The sequence below is a fragment of the Prionailurus viverrinus genome, chromosome B3, assembly GCF_022837055.1.
Source record: "Prionailurus viverrinus isolate Anna chromosome B3, UM_Priviv_1.0, whole genome shotgun sequence".
Classification (NCBI taxonomy): Eukaryota; Metazoa; Chordata; class Mammalia; order Carnivora; family Felidae; genus Prionailurus; species Prionailurus viverrinus.
This window is the reverse complement of record NC_062566.1, coordinates 16857875-16877806: the sequence shown is the minus strand read 5'-3', so window position 1 is coordinate 16877806 and position 19932 is coordinate 16857875. Positions and strand designations below refer to the sequence as shown.

General features: G+C 41.6%; 1 protein-coding gene across 1 annotated transcript in view; it reads left to right on the top strand.

Annotated features, from left to right (window-relative positions):
• Positions 1-19932, top strand: part of TRPM1 (transient receptor potential cation channel subfamily M member 1) — a 95388-nt gene that overhangs the window by 21960 nt on the left and 53496 nt on the right. The window contains 9 exon segments of the mRNA XM_047862890.1: positions 4358-4437; positions 8860-9055; positions 10314-10527; positions 11176-11300; positions 12184-12355; positions 14201-14375; positions 14811-14934; positions 15942-16014; positions 16916-17016. Coding sequence (XP_047718846.1) covers positions 4358-4437; positions 8860-9055; positions 10314-10527; positions 11176-11300; positions 12184-12355; positions 14201-14375; positions 14811-14934; positions 15942-16014; positions 16916-17016 — 1260 coding nt within the window.

Below are 19932 nucleotides of genomic sequence, written 5' to 3'. Positions count from 1 at the left end.
GTGAGGTTCCTTGTGGAGAGGCTCACATGACAAGGAACTGACTGAGGTGCTGGGTCCTTGAGAGGACCTAGATCTTGGCAACAGCCACATAAGGGAGCTAGGACTGGGTGCTCCCCAGTGGATTCCCTTTGGATGAGACCATGGCCCCACCCACAGCTTGGCTGAATCCCTGGGAGAGACAGAGTCAGAAGTACCCAGATATGCCACATTCAATTCCTGGTCCACAGAAACTGTGAGGTAATAAATTTTATTGTTTTAAGCACCGAGTTTGGGGACAATTTGTTATATTAAGCAATAGATAACTAATACAATATGTTATGTATACTTGTGTGTGTGTGTATGTGTGTGTGTGTAGAGAGAGAGGGAGAGAAGGAGGGACCACACCTGCCTCTATCTGGTCTTATATCTATCTCTCTACATGTTACAAATCATGGGTACACACTGATCATTTCAATTTCAGTCCACTGCTCCAGGGATTTGTTCTAATCTTCCCCACTCTCCATGCTTGTAACCCTTCTCCAACAATGAGAAACCCAGCCCCCATTATCCACAATATATTGATTTCTTTGTTCTGTCCTAGAATACACAGAAAGTAATTTCAGAATCGCTATCCTATGTCTCTGTGAAAACCTAGCCTACTCATGGGAGTTCAGTATTTGTTAGAGCTCTTATTGTCTTTAATTGAAGGCATATAGTCCAAACAATATGAACTCTATTTTAAAAAGGGGGGCGAGTATGCTCTCCCAGCTTCTCTGGGAAGTGAGGAGTGATGTGCAAGAGGGGAAACATATTTTCTTTCCAGACAGCAAATGCTCTGCTTGGCCATTTTGCCCTGGATTGTTCTAACACTCCACAGGATAAGGGCTGGGACCTGGGCTTCAGGGGCTCACCACTCTGAGGTTTTTCCTCTGAGTGGATGCAGCCACTTTCCTCTCATTAGTGATGTGGTTTTCAAGGAGTCATTAAATTACTTGGAGACAAAGGTGTAGTGTTGCTTTCTGAAGGCCCCTCGGGAAGGTTTTGAATTATAATCATTCCTGTTATTCAAAAAGAAGCCAAGTAACCAGCTGACTCTTAAGACCTTCCCAGAAAGGCTCGGGGAACCATAGGTCCTTCCAGAAGGATGAAAACCCTGATCAGACTGTCTCAGCATGACTAAGACCGGGGCCAGGACTATCTGTGGAGCAACGAAAGTGGCATTGGGGCCTTGACATGACCTCATCGAGAAGGGTGTGTGTGACATGTGGTCATTGCCGGCACGCTCTGAGGAGACAGCATCCATGGACACAAGGGAACCCCTAAATTGGAATTGCTGCCCAGATGGGTGAGGGCCACAACACCCTCAGGTCACAGGTCACACTGTGACGCTCACTCTAGAGACTGTGGGAAAGTGGCCACGAACATGAGGCTCTGTCCTCTGCAGTTTCTCCAAGATCTGATTCAGGATTCTCCAGGTTTCACAAGCTAGGTCGCTCCATTTCCCTGTGTCTGCTCTCCTCCCTCAGAGATACACACACGTTATATACACACCACAGTTTACATAGCACACATGCTACATGCATAGCACACACCACACATATTACACACATCACACATATAATCATACCCACTCACATGCACACCATCACACATGTGCACACATCAGACCACACACACACACCATACACTCTACACCCACACACCACACATACATCGCACACACGCACAAATACATCACACAAGCACACACATCACACGTAAACAAATATCACAACACATATTGAGCCAGTCCTCAAGGAGACACAGGGAAGGATGTTGGCACCCTGGTAAGGTGGACAGGTTTCCTTCCTGCCTCGCTCAGCTCCACAAAGCCACCCCGTACTGCCAACCTCCTTCAGCACATGTGCGGGCATCACATCCTCTGACACTTCCAGGGGGTGGTGACCCAGCTTGCCCTGGAAGTCCCCAAGCACCCCAAATGCTTCTCCTCTGAAGTCCCCAAGCACTCAGCACAGCACCTTGCACAAAAAAAAAATCTTCAACAAATGGATGTAGGTGAATGAGAGGTCAGGAAATGAAAAATGACAACAGCTAATTATTAGAGTGGCAGAGGTTTTTTTTCCCTTTTTAAAAACTTGTTTTATTTTAGATTTTCATTTCAGGCAAATTTTTTTATATTTTTAAATAGGTAATACCTTTATATAATTCAAAATTTTAAAGGAAGAAAAACCCAAAGTTTTAATTTTTTTTAATATTTATTTATTTTTGAGAGAGAGAGAGCATATGAGCAGGGACAGGCAGAGAGAGGGAGACACAGAATCCAAAGTAGGCTCCAGACTCTGAGCTGTCAGCACAGAATCTGACATGGGTCCTGAACTCACGAACCATGAGATCATGACCTGAGCTGAAGTCAGATGCTTAACCAACTGAGCCACCCAGGCACTCCAAAAAACCCAAAATTTTAAAGAGAAAAATATAAGTTCCTGCACGTGGGCATTTATTGCATCTTTATTCATGTTTGCCAAAACTTGGAAGCCACCAACTTCAGTGGGTAAGTGGATAAATAAACTGTGGCTCATCCAGACAATGAAATATTACTCAGCACTAAAAAGAAATGAGCTGTCAGGCCATGGAAAGGCATAGAGCAATCTTAAGTGCATATTAGTAAGGGAAAGAGGACAGTCTGAAAGGCTGCATATGTATGATTCCGACTATAGGACATTCTGGAAAGGGCAAAACTATGGAGACAATAAATAGATGAGTGGTTGCCAGGAGGTGGGGTAAGATAGGGGTAAATAGGCAGAACACAGAGGATTTTTAGGGCAATAAAACTATTCTGCATGATACTATAGTGGTGAACACATGTCATTATACATTTGTCAAATCCCTAAAATATTCAACATTAAGAGTGAACCCTAAGTAAACTGTGGACTTTAGGTGATTATGAAGAGTCAATATAGGCTCAACTTTGGTAACAAAGGTACCACTTTGGTAGACAATGCTGATAATTATGGAGTCTGGGCATGTGTATATGGGAACTCTCTCTACCTCCGTTTCAGTTTTGTTATAAACTAAAACTGCTCTTAAAAAATAAAGTCTTTTTCGGGGTACCTGGGTGGCTCAGTCGATTGGGTGTCTGCCTCCAGCTCAGGTCATGATCTCACAGCTCGTGAGTTTGAGACCCACGTCAACCTCTGTGCTGACAGCTCAGAACCTGGAGCCTGCTTCAGATTCTGTGTCTCCCTCTTCCTCCCCCTGTGTTTGCCCCTCCCCTGCTTGTGCTCTGTCTCTTTGTCAAAAATAGATAAACACCAAAAAATTTTTAAAATAATAAAGTCTTTCTCAAGAATTTAAAAGGTGTGTCATCTTCACCCATCACCCATGTTCCCCAGGCCTCCAGATCCCATCTCTTGGAGGGAACCATGTTAGCTGCTCCATGTGAGCCCTTCCCAGTATATTATGTCTACTGTCAAGCAAGTGTGTTTTCATATTAATATCTCTTCTCTGTAACTTTAATGACAATACCCGAGAGATTATTCCATGTCTTACTTTTTTACTTACTATAGCTTGGTGATCATTCCCTATTGATACAGAGAGAAAGTCTAATTTTTTTAATAGCCACAGAGAATTCTATTGATGATTGTTCCATAACACAGGTACAATCCCCTACTGATAAACAGTAGGTGATGTCCAGTCTTTTGATATCATGAACAGTGGTTGCAATAAATAAATGAATATGTGTCATTTTGCATGTATTCAGGGATACTGATAGAGTAAAATACTAAATGGTCAAAAGGTATATGCTTTGTAATTTTGATATTATTGCCAAATTGCCCTTGTTAGAGGTTGTACCAACTTCTAGCTCCAGCAGCCATGTTATATAAGTACCCATTTCTTCACAACCTTCAATATTTTTAATGATAAAAATAACATTCAGTGAATCTGAGCACCAGTTAGAGTCCACTTGTAAAATTACTATGGTGTATGGGTGCCTGGAAGTCCAAAGAAGATGAGGTTCTTGATAGCAGACAAAGTCCTAATCTGACGCTTGCAGACTTTGTTGGCTTTTCCAGTAACTCACATTTATACCAGGGCTTGTCTGGGCACTGGCTTGCTCCAGGATGGCATAATGCCCCCTTTGCAGACTTTGACTTGCATGCAAAGCCTAGGTTTTATAGCCCTATGGAAACCATGAATACCTACTTCCAAGCCATTTCTCTGAAAAAGATTCTTAAAGAGTTGCATCCACCATTATTGAAGGTGTCTATTCAGATGTTTTGGTCAGACTTCCTGTTAATGATTTTTTTTAAGTAAAATAATGAACTCTGATGATTGTGTGGGACTATATTGGTCTAGTTTTCACTTCTTTCTCTTCCAGGGACAGAAAGCTTGGATAGAAAAAACCTTCTGCAAGAGAGAATGTGTCTTTGTAATTCCCAGCACTAAAGACCCTAACAGGTAAATTGGAAGTCACACCTAAGACATTATCCAAACCAGCACTTGTTCACCAGTTGCCAGCAACTATTCTTGTACTTGCAGGAGGGGGAAGAGGAGGGAAGAAGAATGGCTAGAATCCATTCCCTGTGGGAGTCATTAATCAGGGAATACTTCAGCTAAGAAGCTTCTCTGTCAAGATGCAGGAAAGATTGTTGTCTGATACTCATCCTAATCTAATGTGAACTCTCATAACCAGATGGGCCTTCAGTGTTCTTCCTAGTCTTAGGGAGATCAAGATTTCCAGGGTAGCTTCATGGCTTCCTGTTAGAGTTTCATAATGCTATTTAGGTAAATAGGTACCTCCAACACAATTAAGATCTGAATGGTTAAGTGAACTAGATGTAACTCTATGAAAAGGTGTAGTTTGTACACAAAATGTCAATTTCATTCACCTAAATAAAAATGAATCTGTTGGGGCACGTGAGTGGCTCAGTCAGTTGAGCATCTGACTCTTAATTTCAGCTCAGGTCATGATCCCTGGGTCATGGGATGGGGCCCCGCGATGGTCTCAATGCTGAGCTGAGCATGGAGCCTGCTTAAGATTCTCTCTCTCTCTCTCTCTCTCTCTCTCTCTCTGACCCTCCCCTGCTTCTGTGCCCTCTATTTCTCTCTGTATCTCTCTCTCTTAAAGTAAAAAAAAAAAATTAAGGGCACTGGGTGGCTCAGTTGGTTGAGAGTCTGACTTCCGCTCAGGTCATGATCTCACAGTTGGTGAGTTCAAGCCCTGTGTCGGGCTCTGTGCTAACAGCTCAGAGCCTGAATCCTGCTTCAGATTCTGTGTCTCCCTCTCTCTGTGTTCTGTCTTTCTCTCTCTCTCAAAAATAAATAAACATTAAAAAGATTATTTTAAAAAATTAAAAAAATTTTTTAAAGAAAATGAATCTGTTATAAACTAAACAGAAGGTCTTCTAAAGCCATGAAAGCGATCAGAAATGAATTTAGCTAAACCTTACCATCTATGAGGACAACAGCTATGGGCTGAGTTTGGAGAGCCACTGAGAGGATTCACCCAATATGAAATCCATGCAGATAGGATCACTGACATTGAGCACACAGACTCTCAGACATCACCTAGGTCAGATATGACACATGCAACGTCAGCCCCATCATGTCCCCATGTTCACCCCCTCCACTATGCCCCTGTAGATTCCTCTCCCTGCTTAAATGCCAGTGATTATCCCCCAAGTCAAGAAATATGCATTAGGGGATAATGTCAAAGTTCACGAAAGTCTTTCTTTTGTTGAACCTAAATGTCCCTCCTTATTTCAGTGGCACCCAGACCCTCCTTGATGGAAACTACCTATGCCAGCCCTCCTTAGCATCAGCTGTACTGCAGTCCCCCACATAGCCAAGTGGCTGGGCAGCAGAAGGAGCAGAAAAAGCTTCAGGGACTCACACATGAGACTCTTCTGTGAGCTGCATGGATTCTCTAGCATGGGGTTAAAAGAAATCCTGGAATGAAAAAATAACCATTTAAAGTCCCTGAAAATGATCCCAAGGGCCAATAGGAAATAGAGAAATATCTATACAAAAACAGCTACAAAAATTCAATAGAAAGGCTAGAGTTTGTGGTATTTGAAGCATGAGAGCTCTGTCCCTTCCCCTTCCTGGCTCAGTAAGATCAAACTACATCTAAAGGAAGCAGAAGGAAATATTAAATAAAATGGAATAAAATAGAAAATTTTGAAACAATAGAGAAAAATCAATGTAACCAAAAGCTATTTCTTGGAAAAGATCAACAAAATTGACAAACCTTTAGGTAGACTGATGAAGATTTCAAATTACTAGAATCAGAAGTGAAAAGATATTACTACCAATCTTACAGAAACAGAAAGGAATACTAATTTATACACTAATTACAATAAATTAAATAACTTAGGTGAAATGGACAAATTCCTAGGAAGACGTGAATTACTAGACCAATTCAAGAAGAAATATGCAATCTAAATAGACCTATATGAAATTAAGACATAGGATTAGTATCAAAAATGACCCACAAAGAAAAGCTTAGGTCCAGATGACTTCACTGCTGAATTGTACTAAATATTTTTCAAATAATTACACAAATAATCACAAAAATGTCAAAAAAATAGAAGATGAGAAAACATTCCTCAACTCAGTTCCTGGTTTCATGAGGCCAGTACTACCTGTATATTAAAACCAAAGACACCACAAAAAAGGAAAACTACATAACAATATCTTTTGTGAGTATGGATGCAGAAATCCTGAACAAATACTATCAAGCCAAATATAGCAACATATAAAAACATAATCAACTGGGATTTATCCCAGGGATGCAAAGTTGGTTTCACATCAGAAAATCAACTAATGCAATACATCACATAAATAGAATAAAAACAAAAATAACATAATCATCTCAACTGACAAAAAAGCATTTGGTAAAATTCAACACCTTTTATGATTAAAAATTGAGGAATTTCTTCAATCTAATAAAGGACATCTATGAAAATCCACAGTTATCATCATACTTAATGGTGAATGATTGGATGCTTTGCCTCTAATATCAGAGATAAGGATGTCCACTCTCACCACTTCTATCCAAAACTGTACTAGAGGTCTTAGCCAAGGAAATTAGGATAAAGAAATAAAAGGCACCCATAGTGGAAAAGAAAAAGTAGCTATCTTTATTAGTAGATGACATAATGTTGTATATAGAAAACCTAAGGATTCACTAAAAAAAACCTCTTGTAACTAGTAAGCAAGTTCAGCAAGGTTGAAGTGTAAAATAAAAATAAGTAAACAAAAATTATGTTTATATCTATCTACTTGCAATGAACAATGAAATAAAATGAAACTAACAAAATAATTCCATGTACAATATCATCAAAAAGAAAAAGATACTTTGGAATAAACTTAGAAAAGAAGTGCAAAACCTATACTCTGAAAAGTGCAAAACACTGTTGAAAGAAATTAACAAAGATCCAAATAATTGGAAAAACAGCCCATGTTCATGGATCAGAAGAGTTAACATTGTTAACAATATTCACAAATTGATCTACAGATTCAATGCAGTCCATATCAGAATCCCAGCTTGCTTCTTTGCAAAAATTGACAAGCAGACTGATATGGAATTGCAAGGGATACAGAATAGCCAAAGCAATATCATTTAAAAAAAAAAAAAAGAACAAAGTAGGAAGACTCACACACTACTTGATTTCAAAACTTACTACAAAGCTACAGTAATCAAAGTGGTATGGTACTGGCATAAGGATAGACATACAGACCAATGGAATAGAATCAGGAGTCCATAAATAACCATACATTTGTAGACAATTGATATTTCAGCAAGGTTACCAAAACAGAGGAAGAATAGTCTCTTCATCAAATGGTGTGGAAACAACTGCATATCATGATGCAAAGAATGTATTTAGACCCCCACCTCACACCATATATAAAAAATTAGCTCAAAGTGTATCAAAAACCTAGGGGCGCCTGGTTGGCTCAGTCTCTTAAGCATCTGACTCCTGATTTCAGCTCAGGTCATGATTTCACAGTCGGGATGGAGGCTCACTTTGGGCTCTGCTCTGGGAATGGAGCCTGCTTAAGATTCTCTCCCTCACCCTCTGTCCCTCCCCAGCTCAGGCTCTCTCTAAAATTAAAAAAAAAAAAACTGGGGCACCTGGGTGGCTCAGTCGGTTGGGCATTTGACTTCAGCACAGGTCATGATCTCGCAGTCAGTGAGTTCAAGCCCTACATCGGGCCCTGTGCTGACAGCTCAGAGCCTGGAGCCTGCTTCGGATTCTGTGTCTCCCTCTCTCTCTGCTCCTCCCCTGCTAGCACTCTGTCTCTCAAAAATGAGTAAAATGTAAAAAAAAAACTATCAAAAACATAAATGTAGGGGCTTAAACTATAAAACTCTTAGACAAAAACATAGGAGCAAATCTTCATGACTTTGGATTTAGCAAGAGATTCTTAAATTTGACAATAAAAGTATAAGCAGAAAAAGGACTATATTTTCAAGGTTACTAATGTAGAGAAATGTTTTATTAAGCAACAGAAGAATTCAACAATTTGAAAATTCCTGGAAGATCAATTCTGTCTGTATTAGGAGGGCATGATTACACTTTGTCACAGCATGTTTGATAATTGATGTCCATGTTGATGTTTTCAAGACATCAAAAAAGAGTTAAAATATATGCAGTACAGAAGGGCAACTATCCAATGTGTTTTAAATGGACTGGTATGTAAATAGATATAAGTTGTTATCTGGAAAAGGCCATCATAAGGGACATTTCTATCCTTAACAGAGCCATATAAGGAAAGTGTTAGTCTGCCCTTGTTCCGGTGCTACCCTCCTGTTGAGTTTAACTCCTCTTAAGGAGGAAAATGTTATAGAAAGATTGTTTTTGTCCTTGTTTTCAGGTGTTGTTGTGGCCAGCTTACCAACCAGCATATCCCCCCTCTGCCAAGTGTAACATCCAGCAAAAATGAAGAGGAAAATAAACAGGTGGAGACTCAGCCCGAAAAATGGTCTGTCAGCAAACACACCCAGACCTACCCAACAGATTCCTATGGAACTCTTGAATTCCAGGGTGGTGGATACTCCAATAAAGCCATGGTAAGACAGGCTTTAAAAAGGGATGCCACTGTGTAAGCTCACAGTCTCTATCAGAGGCCCAGTCTCCCAGCTCCCCAGACTGCAGACACCTGGCTCTTCTTTCAGGGTGTGACTCAGTCTTCCTAGATATTTCATTGCAAAGGGAAGAAATATAACTGCACACTCAACTTTTTAGCCATGAGATTTGGAAACTGAGCAATCTTATAAAGAGCACGTAGTGTCAATAAGTTCATACCAGAATTGTGAATCTACAAATCATGCAACCATACTCATCACTGAGTGATGAGTGAGAAATTACGCTATTTGTTTTTTGAGGTTGTTTGGGGTTTGCTTTTGTTTTTTATAACTGTGAACCTTCCACTCCCCCTTGAATGGGTTAGGAGTGTCTGGAAATATTTCCCTCTGAAGTTCATCCACAGCCTCCCTGGGCCTGCATTCAGCTGGCCCAAGAAGACTAAGGTCTTTCACATTTTCACGTAAACAGGGAGTGCCCTCTGCCTTTCAGATGAGCCCTGCCAGAGAGGGAAGGCGTCAGCACTGTGATCCCTTTCAGCTAATTCTGAATAATACTCCCACATGTCCAGTCAGATCGTTTTTGCAATTTCATTTTATTCCACTGGCCCAATGTCATTGTACAAATAAAATTCAGTTGTGTTCCAAATAGCACAACAGAGTCTTCTAGAATGGCACCCTACATATCGGCATGGACACAAAGAGGCTGTTCATAGGGGCAAAGGCATCTGACCATTCATTTCTTCTTCACCTTGGGGAGTGGTCAAATCCAGAGATTAACCCAGGATCCCCATTGTCAGCACCAACACAATGTGGCCAGTGAGCACTCCCTCAACAATGCCCTGTCTAACCTCTGGAGACAGTTCTAGCTGGGCCTCTTTGGAATTGATTTTTTCAAGATTGAGGGTTGCCAGGTAAAACACAGGACACCCAGCTGTATTTGGATTTCAGATAAACAACAGATAATTTTTTAGTATAAGCATGTGCCAAATATTGCATAGGTCATACTTACGATAAAACATTTTTCAATGTTCACATAAAATTCAAATTTAACTGGGTGTCCTATATTTTTATTTGCTAAATCTGGCAACTCTTCCAAAGTTCCTTTCCCTCACTTAGCCACAGACTCACACAGAAGGACAGAAAGCCAAAACCAAAAGTGGTTGGACACGAACAGTAACCCTGTTCCCCTGTGATACAAGAGGAAAACCAAGAACAGGTACGAGCAACACATACTCTTTTGCAGTATATCCGTGTATCCTATGACACCAAGCCAGATTCGCTGCTTCATCTCATGGTTAAAGACTGGCAGCTGGAACTCCCCAAGCTCTTAATATCTGTGCACGGAGGCCTCCAGAACTTTGAGATGCAACCCAAGCTGAAACAGGTCTTTGGAAAAGGTCTGATCAAAGCCGCCATGACCACTGGGGCCTGGATTTTCACTGGGGGCGTCAGTACGGGTAAGAGCAGGCCCCTCCCCTTCCTGTAAACATACAAACCCAGAACTCATTATAGTTCCCAAAGAGTTGTTGAATAATTAAGATCAAAAAAACAAAACATATTGCAACCTGACAATATTTATGACAGAAGTGAAATCTTTGTCCAGTGGCTTATTTTTTTATTTTTATATTTTAGTGACAATGTCAACATTTCCAGCACCCACGATGTGCCATTCCTCGAACTGAGTCCTGTACAAGCCTTGTTCTCACTGAGGCCCTTGACAATCCTTTTTGCCCTCCTATGGGAGAGGAAACAGAGGAAGGGAATGGTTAGGGCCATGCCAAGCAGTCTGACTCTTGACTTTGGCTGAATGTAGCCAAGGAGCCCCACTCACTTCCATCTTTAGGTCTTAGAAATTTGTAAAGGAAATCCCAGTATCATTGCTTTGGTTTTTGTTTTTTGTTTTCCCTTTTCTAGGAGCTAATGCAGGGTGACCAGTTATTATGAGCTCAGACTTCCGGTGTACTTTCTTTTAATGATGAAGGTCGTTATGCTTCAACCCTATTTCATAGGGAATGGAGTGGTTCAGAGAAGGGGTCCCTAAAGTTCATAAGTAATGGTATGATGGGAGGAAAGGGCCTAAAAATATGATCCATGCCTATTTGTAGGTGTTATCAGCCACGTAGGGGATGCCTTAAAAGACCACTCCTCCAAATCCAGAGGTCGGGTTTGTGCTATAGGAATTGCTCCGTGGGGCATCGTGGAAAACAAGGAAGACCTGGTTGGAAAGGATGTAAGTGTTTTCTCCCCAGATATTGGCAATTTTTCAAGTCAAAGTCTTTATACTGAGATAACTGTGGATTCCCTTGCAGTTGTAAGAATAATAAAGAGAGGCCCCATATGTCCTTCCTCCTTTTCCTAATGGTAACATGTTGCCAAATGTAGTATAGTATCACAACCAGGATATTCATATCAATACAGTCAAGATACAGAGTATTTCCATCACCATTAGCATCACTCATGTTGTCCTTTAATATCCATGCCTAATTCTCTCTGACCTCTACCATCTCTTTAACCTCTGTCAGACACTAATCTTCCCCTTATCTCTATAATTTTATTATTTCAAGAATGTTCTATAAATGGGACCATGCACTATGTAACCTTGAAGACTGCTGTTTTGTGATTTTTTTTTTATTGTTGTTGTTTTATTCCACATTCCTAGAGATCCATCCAGGTTGTCGTGTGTATCAATGGTTCGTTCCCTCTTATTTCTGAGTGGTTTTCCATGGTATGGGTGTATACCACAGTTAGTTTACCTGTGTATCTGTTGAAGTGCATCTGAGTTGTTTCCAGTTTGGCTATCACAAATGAAGTAACCATAAATGTTCATGCACAGGATTTTGTGTTACTGTCAGTTTTCATTTCTCTGCAGTAAATGCCCAGAAGTGTGGTTGCTGGGTTGTCATTATCTAAAATGATTTATTTGTTTTTTTCTAATTTAATATAGAAATTTGCAAACAGAAATTTTCAACAGAGAGAGGACAGGGAAGCAAGAGTAGGTTTAAGTGCACAGTTAGATGAAGTTGCCACTATATACGTATGTATACTGCCTGCTTTCCCTGGTAGTCTTAATGTCTACGTTCTGCAGCGCTGATCTATGTTGTGCATTTTGCCAGGTAACGAGAGTGTACCAGACTATGTCCAACCCACTAAGCAAGCTCTCTTTGCTCAACAACTCACACACTCACTTCATCCTGGCCGACAATGGCACCCTGGGCAAATACGGTGCCGAGGTGAAGCTGCGGAGGCAGCTGGAGAAGCACATCTCTCTGCAGAAAATTAACACAAGTAAGTTCTGGCAAAGCCCATGGGTGCTGGGCTGCCACCCCTGCCATGAAACCTAGGCTTAAATGGAAACTTCCCAAGTGTGTTTAGAGTTTCCACTTTGATTCTCATCAGATCCACAGAGCAACAGATCAACAGACTTGTCTAGAGCCCTTAGTCTGGCCAGGTACCAAATCACACTTGCTGAGCTGTGTGGTGATACTCTGCCCCAGGTTTACAGGGAGGGGCCATGTGAGAAACAGCCCTACAGCAGTTGTCATGGTGACAGCATTGCCCACCATGTTGCCCAGTGTAATTACTGTAGTTATTTTTGTAATGTTTGAACAGGGAGAAAGTTCCTCACTCAAAGACATAGGAGGATTTCTCCTGTCAACTAAGTGTTAGTTGATCATTAAATTAAATATCTCTGTAGCTCTGGGTCTCTCACCCAGACTAAGGTGGGCTGGATGGGGAGACTTGTGGAGACAGCCACAGGAAACATCTGCTCCCCAAGGCCCCACCTGTGCTGGTCCAGGTGGCACAGCCCTACAGCAGGGCTGCCTCCAGGGGGTGGGTGGTGAGGTCAAGCTCAAGAGAAAGGAACAAACCACAACCAGATGAAATGATAATGACTGGTTAGGATGAAAATAACTGTTGTTATCTCTTGAAATGTGCTCCCACTCTGGCAATACTTATTGCCAAAATATTATTAAAAGATTTTAAAGACTATTTTGTTTTCACCATCCCTGATAAGGTTTTTGTGAAAGCCAGTCTAAGGCCTGGAAATGGCCATTGTCAAGCCCAATTAAGGACCTGTGAGCACAAGTGGTTAGAATGGTTGCCTGCAAAGGGGACTTGGATAAACTACTTGGTGACTGACTTTTTTGTTCTCACATTTTTAATTGTCTTGGACTCATAACTTTTCACACTGCCCAACTTCATCTGGCCATGTGACTTGTGGGCTTCCCTTTGTCATCCTTTGCCTAGGGCTCTGAGTGAGGCAGGGACAGCAAAGGGGTGCTCAGTCGTCACCTCTCACAGCTTGGAGCTTCGGGGAATCCAGCCTACATACCAAGAAGAACCAATTTTGCCCTGTTTCTAGAAAATGAAGCGATTTGGCCACCATATTCCTGAAGATTTAGAATGTCAAGCCTTGCTTGGCTTGGAAATCTCAAAGGCAGGGTCTGCCTCATCTTTACCTGTTTTTCCGATATCTGTTGGCCGGCACAAAGCAGACCCTCCGTGCATATTCGCTGAAATGAACTTCACTGAGATTATCTTGGTAGGAGAAGAGAAAGTTGTTCAAAATTTTTTAGAGTTCCTGACTATAGAAATGCATCATGGAAGCAAACCAGAAACTCTGAATTCGGCCACTTGAAATGTTTAGATTTCCTCCTAATGTATGCTAGCAGATTTTATCTGAAGGCCTTCAGAACTATGAGACCAAGGACATTTCTCCTACTTGCCATTTGTTGATGTTGATCAAGTAACTCCCATCACAACTAACGGTCGCCTGGGGAAACACGCTTAGAATATAACTTGTCCTGGCCAATCTGGGGTAAAGTTGTCAAGTAGACAAATTTGTCTCTGTGGCTCTTCCACTCCCACTGTCCTCCCTCTCCAGAATCTCAGATTCTTGGACTCCTCCTGCTTCCTCCTGCTTCTCAGAGTTCACCCTGCTTGTTCTGCCTCCAGAAGTTAGCCTGTCCCTACCACATTCCCAAAGATTCCTACTATCTGATGGAGACAGAGGGAGGACTCGGGGAATAAGTTACTAACTGATGGGTTAATAATGGTGGTCCAAGTTGCCCTCTCAGGTAATTTGTGCCATGTCATTGGTGTGTATGATAAGTGTGTTTTATGTTGCAGGGCTGGGACAGGGTGTGCCTGTCGTGGGCCTGGTGGTGGAAGGAGGCCCTAATGTGGTTTCCATTGTCTTGGAATATCTCCGAGAAGACCCTCCAGTCCCCGTGGTGATTTGTGATGGCAGTGGGCGAGCCTCGGACATTCTGTCTTTTGCACACAAGTACTGTGAAGAAGGAGGGTAGGATTTCTGACATGTTACAAAGGGTGGGTTTTTAACTGCCTTCTTGTTAGGCCAAGAAGAAAACCCTAAGTGATACATTTAGCCATTCCAAAAATGCTAAATAATGAAGATTTACTAGATCTCTCCCATTTTCTGAGGTCAGCATGTGAGGGAGCTGTCAAGAGCATGATGTTTCTTACAGAATTCTTTCTCTGGGGGAATATACTCTCTTCCAACTTCATTTTCCCTTATAAGGTTTTCAACCAGCCTGGAATTTAGGACACGTGTGAATGCAGTTTTTGACTGTGGTCCCTTTTTGTCTCCTAGCCTGGGATACCCTCCAATGGTAAAGTTTCAAATCAAAGACATCAGACGGACGTAGAGTTGTCTGATTTATTCATGTACAGATTTAACTCATATTGTTTCCTTCTCTTTTGCATTTCCTTTGAACAGGATAATAAATGAATCCCTCAAGGATCAGCTTCTAGTTACCATTCAGAAAACATTTAATTACAACAAGACACAATCTCATCAGCTGTTTGCAATTATAATGGAGTGCATGAAAAAGAAAGAACTCGTAAGTGTCTTGAGTTTGTTTCCAAACCAGCTCCACAGAGAGAATTATGTTTCCTTTCTAATTCTGCCCATATGTGCATGATGGACTTGTTCATATTTTAGTTTCAGACTTTTCCAAGGGGCAGTTTACAAATCCCTACCAAATTGGCTGTTATGCCCACGTGATAGAAACAGACTAAGCATGCACAGGGAAGGGACCCAAGTGCTTTCAGAGCTTAGCACACGTTAGGTGACACCATGCTACTTTGCACCAGTTCTGAGGTTTATGATATTAATCATATGTAAAGCCATGAGGAGCGACAGACACACCCTTTTAGGTGCACTTACAAAATTCTATCACTTCACTCTCCAAATACAGTAATTATTTCCCACTCCTTGCCTCCCTAATTATGCTTGTAAGGAATACACACAAGGTAGCCCCTTCAAAATTTTAAATCTAGAGGGATGCCTGGTTGGCTCAGTTGGTTGAGCATCCAACTTCAGCTGAGGTCATGGTGCCATGGTTCATAGGTTCAAGCCCTGCATCGGGCTCTGTGCTGATAGCTCAGAGCCTGGAGCCTGCTTCAGATTCTGTGTCTCCCTCTCTCTCTTGGCCCCTCCCCCACTCATGCTCTGTCTCTCAAAAATGAGTAAATGTTTTAAAAATTTTTTTAATTCTAAATCTACAAATTTCCTACAACTGTAGCAGTTTTCTGAGTAGAAATTATTTTGTCAACTTGGTAGCAATTTAGATATTGGAGTATGTAGATACTGAATGGGCTCTTTCCTCTTGAGAGTAGTGGAATAGGTTGGGTAAATAATAAAATAGGTATCCAGGCAAAGACTCAGAGTCAGGACGATCAAAGTTATCACTTGTGGAAATGAAAGACACCTGGCTTAAAATCATTCCACTTCCAGAATCATTGAATCGCATGTCAGTCTCTATGGTCCTTTAAAAAAAAAATCCAATTGTCCCTTTTAGTTTCAACTTTGCTTTACTTGGTCTTTTCATGATTAACTTGTTTTCAGGTCACCGTGTTTAGAATGGGTTCCGAGGGTCAGCAAGACATCGAGATGGCAATTTTAACGGCCTTGTTGAAAGGTGAGCTCTCAGGAAACAGTGACTCCTGGCCTCTCAGTGCTGGCCTAGGCCAGGGCTTTGCTTATGGCCAAGAAACCACACTCCCTCTTCTCCTGCCAGGAACAATGTCTACTGGTGATCGAATCCAGAGCCAGTCAGGCTGCCTGGAGTTATCTCACTGTGAAGCCATGGCAGAACAACAAAGCTCACGATGGGTGTCTTGGGAAGGGGTATTTTCTGTGGGTGCCAATGGACCATGTGGGTGGAAGTCAGACCAGTTTCTATTCATAACTAGTTCATTAAGGGTTTCCTCATAGAGGGGGAACATGGGTGGTTTTTCATTTGCCATCACTGCAATGATTTGTTCAGTTTCCCCATCCTGTTCCTAATGATAGGCTATGACCTGGCCACTCACAGGGTCACTCTAGGACACACATTTCTTCTCTGCCTCTTGGCTACTCTAGGACAATGATAGGGCAGGGATGAGAGAGGAGAGTGTCACCATCGGACCAGGTGCCTGGCAGTGCTGTGCTGGTCTCCCCACGGCTGGGGGCTGGTGCTCTTGGCCTGTGCCCACCTTTGGCCTGAAAGGGCTGATGTCAAGGCAGTCCCAGGGCTTCTGCCCTCCTGCAGATGAGGGTCCTGGAATCACCAGGTTCCTCCTCTGTCCCTTCAGGGACACCAAGCCAAGCAGACATGGAAAGAGGTGGCCTCCAACCTCCTCCCAGGCAGCTCTTTGAGAACATGGAGTTCTTAGCTTTGGGGCCTGAGTAGTCACTCAGGGACAAGAGAAAAGGCAGGAGTGCTTAGTTCCAGGCTGGCGTGAGCCAGCCCAGGGAAGCCCGTGCTCACCTCCCAGCACCTGCCTAACTGGGGCAATCCAGGCATGGAGTGAGAAAAGCCTTGTTTCTTGCCTTTCCAGGGACAAATGCATCAGCCCCGGACCAGCTGAGCTTGGCACTGGCTTGGAACCGCGTCGACATAGCAAGAAGCCAGATCTTTGTCTTTGGGCCCCACTGGCCGGTGAAACTAAGTGTTTTTCATCTCATACTAGCATGACCTTGTATAGATAATATATTAGTATGTTCTCCCTCATTACACAGATCTCAAGAAATTATCTGGGGTTTCTGATGATCCAACGTTAAATGCATTAGGGTCATTAGATGTTGCTATTTAACTTCCAAGAACCAGAAAGAAGAGCCACTAGTACTAATTATAGATTCAAAACAGTACTCTTGAAGAAATAACCACTAAATATTTTATCTTTGCTGGTGAAGTGGGGTTTACCCTTTTAAAGAAAAAGAAGAAAGAAAATAGCCCATTAAAATTAAATACAACAGTTGCATTGAGAGCATCGTCTTTTTAAATTATGTTCCATGGTACCCTGGAGGCCTAGAGAATTCTAGGGTGGGGGGGTCTTTGGGGTGTGGTATGTATGTGTCTGTGTGTAGCATGTGTGTGGTGTGTGTTATGTGTGTGGTGTGGTGTGTGATGCCTGTGTATGGCTTAGTGTGTGTGTGGTATATATCTGTGGTATCTGTGTGTGTATAATAATAATTAATGTGTGACAGGATGTTTGTGGGTGTGATACAGCTGTGTGTGTGAGTGGTAGGTGTGTGTGTGTGCAGAATGAGCATGTGTAGTAATCATCTCTAGGCTTTCTTATTTCCTGATGGTTCCATTTTCACGCCAGCCTGTTTTCATCTCATGAATGCCATACCTGAGGATACAAATTGGATGTTTTAAAGTCCTCTTCTGTTCCCTAAATTATCTCTATTTTTCTCCCTGGTCAGCTGCTCCCATTTGTCCACTTTGTCTTTTTCTGTTGCAGATCCTGGCTTGTCCATCCCTATTTCCAAATGAGGGATGGGACCAATTAATTATAGGAAGCTTACTTTGCCATTAAACAGCTCTGCTTTGCCATGTGCAGATTGGAACAGACTAGTGAGGCTCTGGACCTCTCTATACAGGTCCTTCCAATGATTTAGCAACCATTCTTCCGGTTTCTGCCTGGGGGTGAAGCCCAGGAATGCAGTTACTCTGCACCTGCCCAAGGGGGTGTTGGCAGGGCACACAAGAGGGGATGGGGGATGAATGGCCTCCTGTCCTGTAGACAGTCCTTCCACTGATCACCATGCTTTCTACCCATCATTAGCTCTCATTCTCTGAAAATCTGGTCCTACCTCTACTGATACCTTCACACTACTCCTGGTTTACTCCTTCATGGTTTTAACTACCCGTTAGTATTTCCACAAATTTGTTAATAGCTCTTGTCTGCCTCTTCTCCTTGAAATAGATTTTTCTTTATCATAGTCTTCTGTTATCATTTCCATGAGGAGGAAGGGCAAGCAGGAGACATGTGATCAAGACTGCAACCTGGAACCAAAATCCTTCTCAGTCTCGCCATAATGCAATATATGGTCTCCAAAAGCTTCCTTTAATGGTTGAAGCACATGATTAACTATGTGCTGTGAATCTATAGTCTTTCTAGAATTCTTGACATAATAGAGAACTTGTGGTAGGGAGTATTTGATAATTACTACACAATAAATCAATCCTAGGTCTGATTGGTTATATTTTATTAGTCAATATTCTTGTATTTTTTTTATTAAGTACAAAAATAAAAACTGTCCCCAAAAAACTCTTTGTTAAGGGTTTTGTTAAAAACATAACAAAAACTGAGGCACCTGGGTGGCTCAGTTGGTTAAGTGTCTGACTCTTGGTTTTGGCTCAGGTCATGATCTTGCTGTTCGAGCCCCACGTAGGTGTCTGAGCTGACAGTGTGGAGCCTTCTTGGGATTCTCTCTCACTCTCTCCTGCCTTTCCTAGCTCTCTCTCTCTCTCTCTCTCTCTCAAAATAAATAAACTTTAAACCAACAATAACAACACAGAGAGAGGTAGTAGTGTTTGATATATACATATAACAAAGTAATTGATTTATATTGAGTCATAAAAACTTGGACTAACAATTTTTTAAGGGAATAGGCTAAACTCCACCTGAGCATGTAAGAGCAAGGTTTGGGGACATCTAGACCACTGCCCATTTTAAAGACCAAAATCTATAAACCTTGGCCAGCTTCACTGAGATTTCTGAAACAGAAAGAAATATCTGCATATTTTTTATGATGAGAACCATTTATTTGGCTTCCATCTGTGGACAAGGGCTTATCCTTTGGCAAAACCATGAACTAGAACCTTAAATTCAAAGAAATTGGTAACAATGCCTGATATTTGGGTCACACACCCATGTTTTACCCCATGTGTTCACATATATGAGCATTACTGGACCAGCCTTCACAACTCTGAAATAGATCTGATTGCCCTCATTTTATAGTTTGGAAAAATAAATTGATATCCCAAGAGGTTAAACAATTTTTCCCAAGTTTACTCATGACACTTCTAAACAGCATGTAGATCAAAGAAGTCTCAAGAGAAATTTTAAAATATTTTCAACCAAATGAAAATGAAAATACAACTTAAAATTTGTGGGATACAGCAAAAGCAGTGCTTAGAGGGAAATTTCTAGCATTGAATGCATATATTAGAATAAAAAAGCACAAATCAATAACATTGAAAACAGGGGTGCCTGGGTGGCTCAGCCAGTTAAGCGCCAGACTTTGGCTCAGGTCATGATCTCACAGTTCGTGGGTTTGAGCCCCGTGTCGGGCTCTGTGCTGACAGCTCAGAGCCTGGAGCCTACTTCAGATTCTGTGTCTCCCTCTCTTTTTCTGCCCCTTCTTGGTTCACACTCTGTCTCTCTCTCTCAAAAATAAACATTTTTTAAAAATTAAAAAAAAATAATATTGAAAACAGGAAATCAATCGAGAAAATCAACAGAAACCAAAATCTAAATCTTTGGAAAGATCAATGAAATTAATAAGCCTCTAACTAGGCTAAGAATACTAATATCAGGAACGAAAGAGAAAACATCACTACAGA